Below are 10,182 nucleotides of genomic sequence, written 5' to 3' on the forward strand. Positions count from 1 at the left end.
GCTTAAAAATAAGTTTTTTCTACAACTTTGGAGAGCACAGAGAGAATAGAGATTGGCCTGTAATGACTGCAGATAGGCCACACTGGACAGGCACTGCATTACTGAGCTTGTACTCATCTGCAAAGATACTCCATCGACATAAAAATCTATAGAATCTACTAAACTTGGGAGACAACACACTAGAAACTTTAAAAAAAACAAAGGGCGGAAACCATCAGGGTCTTTCTTAACATCCATGGAGCGAAAAGCAAATTTTGTAAGAAGAGGTTTAGGATGATATATATTAGGGAGGGGGACATCCTCAGCTGATTACTTAGCTTCAAAAGCTTGATGAAGCATTTCAGTATAGTGATGGAATGGAAGACGAGCATTACCCGAAGACAGAAGAAACCAATTTGGTCCACCACAGATGAGGCTAAGTAATTCATTCAAGTTTCCCCTTCAAGGAATTACTGTAATTTCTCTCAGCTGTTTGGTAAGTTCTATTCGTAGGACGGCGAGGCTCAACAAAAATGGTGTAATTTTCATTTGAACAATTACGTCTCCATGGGTCGAATTTGGTCCATTTGTCATGGTAGGCTTGTTTACATATACCATCAAAACATTGCTAGTTATTTGCCCTAAATTTAAATTTGATGACCTTTCTAGGGACATATCTAATTAAAATAGCTAACAACGTTTCATTTAACTTCTTGGGATCAGAATCTAATATAGCATTTGAAATATTAAGTGTATTTCAACCGGAACATTTTTCCAATAGTGGAATTTGAAATAGACTGATTGGCAGATATGTCCATTTAAAAAAAAAAAAACCCAATGATCAGAAGTGCCTATATATATTCACAGACCTTGGACTTCACAAACAGCTGGAACATCTGTGACCCACCTTTTACTTGCAAGATAAATGAACCACCTTTTACTTTCAAGGTAGATGAACCAACTTGTTCTTTCAAGATAGGTGAACCAACATTTACTTTCAAGATAGATGAATCACCTTGTACTTTCAAGATAGATGAACTACCTTGTACTTTCAAGATAGGTAAACCACCTTGTACTTTCAAGATAGATGAACCAACTTGTAATTTCAAGATAGATGAACCAACCTGTTCTTTCAAGATAGACGAACCAACTTGTACTTTCAAAATAGATGAACCCCCTTGTACTTTCAAGATAGACGAACCACCTTGTACTTTCAAGATAGATGAACCAACTTGTACTTTCAAGATAGATGAACCACCTTGTACTTTCAAGATAGATGAACCACCTTGTACTTTCAAGATAGATGAACCAACTTGTACTTTCAAGATAGATGAACCACCTTGTACTTTCAAGATAGACGAACCAACTTGTACTTTCTAGATGGATAAACCACCTTTTACCTTTAAGATAGATGAACTAACTTGTACTTTCAAGATAGATGAACCACCTTGTACTTTCAAGATAGATGAACCAACTTGTACTTTCAAGATAGATGAACCACCTTGTAATTTCAAGATAGATGAACCACCTTTTACTTTCAAGATAGATGAACCTCCTTGTACTTTCAAGGTACATGAACCTTCTTTTTCTTTCAAGATAGATAAACCAACTTGTACTTTCAAGATAGATGAACCACCTTGTACTTTCAAGATAGGTGAACCAACTTGTACTTACAAGATAGATGAACCACCTTGTACTTTCAAGATAGATGAACCAACTTGTACTTTCAAGATAGATGAACCACCTTTTACTTCCAAGATAGATGAACCAAATTATACTTTCAAGATAGATGAACCACCTTTTAGTTTCAAGATAGATGAACCAACCTGTACTTTCAAGATAGATGAACTACCTTTTACCTTTAAGATAGACGAACCAATTTTTACTTTTAAGATAGATGAACCACCTTGTACTTTCAAGTATAAATGAACCACTTTTTACTTTTAAGATAGATGAACCCCCTCTTACTTTCATGATAGATGAACCACCTTTTAATTTCAAGATAGATGAACCAACTTGTACTTTCAAGATAGATGAACCACCTTTTTCCTTTAAGATAGATGAACCCAATTGTACTTTCAAGATAGATGAACCACCTTTTACTCTCAAGATAGACGAACCACCTTTTACTTTCAAGATAGATGAACCCAATTGTACTTTCAAGATAAATGAACCACCTTTTACTTTCGAGATAGATGAACCACCTTTTACTTCCAAGATAGATGAATCACCTTTTACTTTCAAGATAGATGAGCCATCTTTTAATTTAAAGATAGATGAACCACCTAGTACTTTCAAGATAGTTGAACTACTTTGTACTTTCAAGATAGATGAACCACCTTTTACTTTCAAGATAGATGAACCAATTTGTTCTTCAAGATAGATGAAACAACTTGTACTTTCAAGATATATGAACCACCTTTTACTTTCAAGATAGATGAGCCACCTTTTACTTTAAAGATATATGAACCACCTTTTACTTTCAAGATACATGAACCATCTTTTACTTTCAAGATAGATGAACCAACTTGTTCTTTCAAGATAAATGAACTAACTTTTACTTTCAAGATAGATGAACCAATTTGTTCTTTCAAGATAGATGAACCACCTTTTACTTTTAAGATAGGTGAGCCACCTTTTACTTTAAAGATATATGAACCACCTTTTACTTTCAAGATAGATGAACCAGCTTGTACTTTCAAGATAGCTGAACCACCTTTTACTTGCAAGATAGATGAACCACATTTTACTTTCAAGATAGATGAACCACCTTTTACTTGCAAGATAAATGAACCACCTTTTACTTTCAAGGTAGATGAACCAACTTGTTCTTTCAAGATAGATGAACCAACATTTACTTTCAAGATAGATGAATCACCTTGTACTTTCAAGATAGATGAACTACCTTGTACTTTCAAGATAGATAAACCCCCTTGTACTTTCAAGATAGATGAACCAACTTGTACTTTCAAGATAGATGAACCAACATGTTCTTTCAAGATAGACGAACCAACTTGTACTTTCAAGATAGATGAACATTACTTTCAAGATAATTTTAGATGAATTTAACAACCTGTACTTTCAAGATAGATGCACCATTTGTAGTTTCAAGATAGAAGATGAACGCAACCTTGTACTTCAAGTATAAAGAACCTTTGTACTTTTAAGATAGATGAACCACTTGTACTTTCAAGATAGAGAACCACCTTGTTAACTTTCCAAGGTATAAAACGAACCACTTTACTTTTAAGATAGATGAACCACCTTTTTCTTACGTTCAATGATAGATGAACACCTTTATTTCAAGATAGATGAAACCACCTTTTCTTCAAGATAGATGAACCCAATTGTACTTTGAAGATAGATGAACCACCTTTTACTTTCAAGATAGATGAACCACCTTGTACTTCCAAGATAGATGAACCACATTTTACTTTCAAGATAGATGAACCACCTTTTACTTTCAAGATAGATGAACCATCTTGTACTTCCAAGATAGATGAACCACCATTTACTTTCAAGATAAGATTAACCAACTTTGTAACTTTCAAGATAGATTGAACCCACCTTTTACTTCCAAGATAGATGAACCCACCTTTTAACCTTCCAAGATAATATGAACCAATTTGTACTTTCAAGATAGATGAACCACATTGGTACTTTCCTTAAGATAGAATGAACCACCTTGGGGTGTAACTTTCAAGATGCAACCAACTTGTACTTTCAAGATAGATGAACTACCTTTTACCTTTAAGATAGATGAACCACCTTTTACTTTCAAGAGAGATGAACCACCTTGTACTTTCAAGTATAAATGAACCACCTTTTACTTTTAAGATAGATGAACCACCTCTTACTTTCATGATAGATGAACCACCTTTTAATTTCAAGATAGATGAACCACCTTTTTCTTTCAAGATAGGATGAACCCAATTGTACTTTGTCAAGATAGATTGAACCCAATTGTACTTTCAACGATAGATTAACCCCACCTTTTTACTTCTGCAACGATAACATGAACCACCTTTTACTTTCAAGAATAGATGAACCACCTTTTACTTTCAAGATGAGATTGAACCACCTTGTATCTTGCGAAGATAGAATGAACCACCTTTTACTTCCAAGATAGATGAACCAATTTGTTACTTTTCAAAGTATCTGAACCCCTTGTACTTTCAAGATAGGTGAACCAACTTGTACTTTTCAAGATAGATGAACCCCACCTTGTACTTTCAAGATAGATGAAAAACCACCTTTCTTGTACTTTTCAACGATAGATGAATCCCCCACCTTGTACTTTTTCAAGATCAGGTGAACCAACTTTGTACTTTCAAGATAGATGAACCACCTTGTACTTTTTTCAAGATGTATGAACCACCTTTTACTTTCAGATAGGTGAACCAACCTTGTACTTTCAAGATAGATGAATCCACCTTGTTACTTTCCAAGATAGATGAAACCGACCTTGTACTTTCAAGATAGATGAACCACCTTGTAACTTTTCAATATAGATGGAAAAAACCCCCCCCCAAACCACTTGGTACCTTTCAAGATAGATGAACTCCCTTTTACTTCCAAAGATAAGAGTGAACCAAATTATACTTTCCAAGATAGATGAACCTAACCTGTACTTTCAAGATGAGATGAACTAACCTTTTATACCTTTAAGAATAGATGAACCACGTTTTAACTTTCAAGAAGGAGATGAACCACCTTGTACTTTCAAGTTATAAATGAACCGCACCTTTTACTTTTTAGATAGATGAACCACCCTTACTTTCAGATTTAGATGAACCACCTTTTTAATTTCAAGATAGATGAACCCGCCTTTTTCTTTCAGAGATTGATGACCCAATTGGTACTTTTCAAGATAGAATGAACCCGATTGTACCTTTTTCAGATTTAGATTAACCAACCTTTTACTTGCAAGATGATGAACCCAATTGACCTTTTTACTTTCAAGATAGATGAACCACCTTTTAACCCTTTCAAGATTAGAATGAACCCCTTTTGTACTTGCAAGATAGAATGTAACCAACCTTTTACTTGCAAGATAGATGAACCAACCCTTTTAACTTTCAGATAGATGAAACCACCTTTTACTTTCAAGATATATGACCCCTTTTTACTTTTCAAGATAGATGAACCGTCTTGTAAGCCTTGCAAGAGAGATGACCATCCTTTGTACTTGCAAGGATAGATGGAACCACCACTTTTACTTTCAAGATAGATGAACCAACCTTTTTACTTTCAGCATAGAATGAACCACCTTTTGTACTTTTCAAGATTAGATAACCGCCTGTAACCTTTCAAGATAGATGAACCCACTTTTAACTTTCCAAGATAGATATGAACCAAATTATTTTACTTTCAAGATAATGAACCTAACCTTTTGGTACCTTTCAAGATAATTTTGACCTAACCTTTTAACCCTTTACCGATAGATGCCCACCTTTTTACTTTTCAACCTTTTCAAGAGAGATTTAACCACCTTTGTACTTTTCTTTAAGTATAAATGAACCACCTTTTAACTTTTTAGATAGATAAGACCTCCTTTTTACCTTTAATCATTTTATTTGATAGAGAACCACCATTTTAATTTCCCAAAATTTTTTGATGAACCACCTCTTACTTTCATGATAGATGAACCACCTTTTAATTTCAAGATAGATGAACCACCTTTTTCTTTCAAGATAGATGAACCCAATTGTACTTTCAAGATAGATGAACCCAATTGTACTTTCAAGATAGATTAACCCAACCTTACTTTGCAAGATAAGTATTGAAACCACCTTTTACTTTCAAAAGTAGATTGAACCACCTTTTTACTTAAGATTGAGATGAACCACCTTTTTTACTTTCAAGAGTAGATTGAACCAACCTATGTACTTGCAAGATACCATTGAACCAACCTTTTACTTTTTCAAGATTAGATGAACCACCTTTTACTTTCAAGATAAGCATGAACCCACCTTTTTACTTTCAAGATAGTGAAAAACCACTTTTACTTCAAGATAGATGAACCACCTTTTACTTTAAGATAGATGAAACCACCTTGCTACTTGCAAGATATATGAACCACCTTTTACTTTCAAGAAGATGAACCAGCCTTTTACTTTCAAGATAGATGAACCTTGTACTTTCAAGATAGATGAACCCAATTGTACTTTCAAGATAGATGAACCACCTTTTACTTTCAAGATAGATGAACCACCTTTTACTTTCAAGATAGATGAACCACCTTTACTTTCAAGATAGATGAACCACCTTTTACTTTCAAGATAGATGAACCACCTTTTACTTTCAAGATAGATGAACCACCTTTTACTTTCAAGATAGATGAACCGCCTTGTACTTGCAAGATAGATGAACCACCTTTTACTTGCAAGATAGATGAACCACCTTTTACTTTCAAGATTGATGAACCACCTTTTACTTTCAAGATAGATGAACCACCTTGTACTTGCAAGATAGATGAACCACCTTGTACTTGCAAGATAGATGAACCACCTACTTTTCAAGATAGACCTTTTGATGACCTTTTACTTTCAAGATAGATGAACCACCTTTTACTTTCAAGATAGATGAACCACCTTGTACTTGCAAGATAGATGAACCGATTTGCACTCTCAAGATAGATAAGTTAACTCGTAACTTTTCCATTTAGTAAGAAAACATTTATAATCCATCAACTTTTTATGTGATTCTCCATTTGGTCTCTAATACGTTAAACTTCTTTAATAATAAATAAATTTCCACTTGCAGGGTAAATTTAATACTATTCTAGATAAACTTCCAAATTAATATAATATTTGAAAGATCTTTTACAGTGTTCTTACCTCTAAAAGTTACACCTTTGTTTAGGAACAATAAGAAACGTTCTTGTTATATTTTGTTAAATAAACATTTCCGAAAATGATCAGGTTCTGTGCTAAATGGAAGCTTCTAGTTGACAATCAGTATTTGTAAAATGTGTATCTTCTTCGCCCAAAGAATCTTACCCATCAAGAAGAATCCGGTCGTCGGTAGATTTTGAAAAAGAATCCTTCTATAGACATGATTTTTCCGATTCAAACCAGAAACTCCTCCTCAGTCAGTCTTCAATGACGAGGTTCGAGCTCGACGTCTCTGAGACTTGGCGTCGTGACACCTGTTTATCATCCAAATGGAATATTCCCACACGAATAATAAACTCAGCGAACCCAGGAGACCAGAGCCACTATCTTCCAATTAGCCCGAATGTGGAAAGTTTTCCAAACAGGAAATTCCAATTTCAAAATCTTGGAAAACCTGAAGTCGTACAGCAGTCATTGAGTTAAAATCATTTCCTCAGCCAAGTTTGCTACTAAGGTATTTAAACACTCTGATAAACATTTATCTTTAAAATTCTAATAAAAATTCATGTTGAGCTTTAATAAAATCAAAATGCCTTTACGAGGGAGGCAGCAGAAACGTGAATGAAAGGCTCCATCAAACATGAATGCTCATGATGAGCGTACAACTTTGTCGCGACAGTCGGATGTCTTCAAGGTGAGATAAATGTCGTTGTTGCTGTTAAATCAATGACCCCAAAATCTAAAACTACGCTACAGCGTCTTGGAGAAGTCCCCCAAAGCCACCTCAACTCTGACGTTAAGATTAAATCTAGTTTGAAAGATAAATAGTTATAAGCAATATGGCGAACTTCCCACCCAATGAGTCAGACCTATGATAAATGGTGCCTGGTTTGACCGATGAGGTCATTCACCCACACACGCATGCAAATACACACAGACAGAGTTGTACAGCATGTTCAGCACATCTAGCCTGCAACTGTATGCTGTATGACCATTAACCCTAACCTATGTTGGTCGACCACAAACACTGAATTTAACCATTTAAAATTAAAACAAAAAACCATTTTTTTTTTATTTAACAGCAAAAAAATTCTGTAAAACATCATTTCACCAAACGCTGCTGTTCAGTTTCTATTTTAAAAACTCGACCGACCCTGACAAAGAGCTAGACAAAAACAAAAACATAAAAAGAATGAACATCTAAAAGGAAAAAAAAAAAAAAAAAAAAAAAAAAAAGACAGCGCAATATCGCGAGAGTGAACTGATTGGAGATAAAACACAATATGTTGTTTCTCACCATAAGCCTTAGCTCCCAGCAACCGTTCTTATTTCTGCCTGGTCCAAAAAAAAAAAAAAAAAAAAAAAAATCTAATAAAAAAAAACCCTGGTTGTACCTAAAACTACATCGAACTGTATCCGTGGGTTTATAAAAAGAGGAGGCACAAGGTCTTAAAGTTATTCTTGCAGACACAAAGCAAACAGTATGAAGGCATTACAACTGCTATGTACAGCTTTGGTTGCTGGGGCGGCTTTGTCAAAGCGTAAGTTTGAATTCTATTTAAAATACAGACACAGACGCGCGCTCAAGCACACACCAACACGCACAATCACAGCCCATACATACATATAAAGTACATACCACAAAATCCAGGTAAGAAGGTGAGTGCAAACTCACCTTCTTCGTAGATTTTGTAACATTCTCAAGCACTTGTTCCTTCGTGCTACGTTGGATACATACACACACACACACACACACACACACACACACACACACACACACACATATATATATATATATTATATATATATATATATATATATATATATATAATTCTTTTTATTTGTGATCTTCCTAATACATGGATTACAGATGTTTCATTTGTATTTCAGTGCTGACCATAAAAATATTGCTTTTATTAGCACTAATTAAATGAAAGCATACCATATTACCGCACAGTAGACGCAACTTTGACTAAATGACTATTGTATTATACCAGTTCCTTAGAAGTGAGACACTGTTTTCGTTACCGAGCCATTTGAGCAAATTGTCAACCGAGATTAGACATTACTATTCTTGCAACGTTTTAGGTCATTTTGAAAGTTCTAAAATGAATGCAAACAAAATATAAAAGAATTACATACTGGCTAATTAAACTTTTAGTAATTACTTCAATCTATCATACTGTTGTTTTGGTGTAATATCTAGAATCCCTTTTCTGAATCGATGATCACACGTAATGTAATCCATGGCATTCTAATCAAATGTTCCCTATCCAACTGATATCAAATTCAACTCTTAACACATACAAGGTAATGACTGATGGTGGGGTGGGGGGGGTGGGGGCGTTGGATTTCTGTTCTCTCATGGTTCTATCGGTGGCGCTTGCCACAGAGCCACGCACCCTCTGGCATTTTATTCTTTGTAAGCTTTCCCTTCCTTCTAATTAAACCAGATAATAATAATAATAATGATAATGATCATATGTTGCAGCCCAGGGCACTTCGAACGCGCTGACCATATTCACGAGAGTCTTCAGCCTCCCCAACAGCATGGGGAACTACCTTGACGTCTACCAATACATTCCTGACCTCTTCAACACGGGCCTGGATAATGACATCGAAAGCGTTCATCAAACTGGCATGTAATGAAACACCCCTTCTACTGTGGCACAGAAGTACTTCTCTGCTACTTCGTTTATAACGAGTTCTTTTTACTCGGATTCTAGGCTGTGATGAAGCGCGCCCAGACTAATATGTGCTAGAAAATTGAGAGGTTAAGAGGTCATTGGGACTTACAATACATGCACGCACACGTGTGTGTGTGTGTGTGTGTGTCTGTGTATATGTGTATGTGTGTGTGTTTGTGTGTGGGTAGATGGGCGTGCATGTGCAGGTGATAAAAGTATACCGGTGGCCACGATTATATTCATTCGCTTCCTCTCGACAGAGAACATAACGGTCACTTTTACTATATATATCATATATATATATATATATATATATATATATATATATATATATATATATATATATATTTATATATGTGTGTGTGTGTGTGTGTGTATAATGTGCATATGCAATTAGACCTACTACACAATTAACAGTGAAACAAAAATCATTGACCAATGAAATAGCCCGACAACCGCCGTACCTTCTTCATTCCTTCTCACCGCAGGTGGATCTATTACGAGAACCCCAACTACAACGTGGAGAGCGGGGGCGAAGTGTACTTCGTCCACGGCGTGGACCTCAGTTTGAACTTCCCTAATCAGTACTGTAACTTGGTGAGTGATTTTCACGAAGTCCATGAGCTGATATTTAAAAGTATTAAATCATACACATCCCTCCATTGACATTCATCATTTGA

General features: G+C 35.3%; 2 protein-coding genes across 2 annotated transcripts in view; both read left to right on the plus strand.

Annotated features, from left to right (window-relative positions):
- The first annotated feature begins 1,951 nt into the window (after positions 1-1,951).
- LOC135199659 (uncharacterized) lies at positions 1,952-6,536 on the plus strand. The gene is made up of 4 exons (XM_064227815.1): positions 1,952-2,281; positions 2,413-2,790; positions 3,340-3,519; positions 6,234-6,536. Exons 1-4 carry the CDS (start codon positions 1,952-1,954, stop codon positions 6,534-6,536), a joined length of 1,191 nt encoding a protein of 396 aa, XP_064083885.1.
- A 1,663-nt stretch (positions 6,537-8,199) lies between these two features.
- LOC135199660 (uncharacterized) overlaps positions 8,200-10,182 on the plus strand; it is a gene marked incomplete at its 3' end in the record, with an annotated part of 9,436 nt that continues 7,453 nt past the window's right edge. The window contains exons 1-3 of the mRNA XM_064227816.1: positions 8,200-8,356; positions 9,307-9,457; positions 9,991-10,099. Coding sequence (XP_064083886.1) covers positions 8,299-8,356; positions 9,307-9,457; positions 9,991-10,099 — 318 coding nt within the window. The remainder of the gene's footprint in view (positions 8,357-9,306; positions 9,458-9,990; positions 10,100-10,182) is intronic.

Source organism: Macrobrachium nipponense, chromosome 26 (assembly GCF_015104395.2).
Source record: "Macrobrachium nipponense isolate FS-2020 chromosome 26, ASM1510439v2, whole genome shotgun sequence".
NCBI classification, from domain to species: domain Eukaryota; kingdom Metazoa; phylum Arthropoda; class Malacostraca; order Decapoda; family Palaemonidae; genus Macrobrachium; species Macrobrachium nipponense.

Excerpts from the sequence above, each read along its gene's own strand:
- LOC135199659 (XM_064227815.1), top strand. The coding sequence starts at position 1,952 with ATGATAGATGAACCACCTTTTAATTTCAAGATAGATGAACCAACTTGT. Across the intron at positions 2,282-2,412 it reads CACCTAGTACTTTCAAGATA|ATAGATGAGCCACCTTTTAC; the intron begins GTTGAACTACTT and ends TTTACTTTCAAG. Across the intron at positions 3,520-6,233 it reads AGATAAGATTAACCAACTTT|ATAGATGAACCACCTTTTAC; the intron begins GTAACTTTCAAG and ends TTTACTTTCAAG.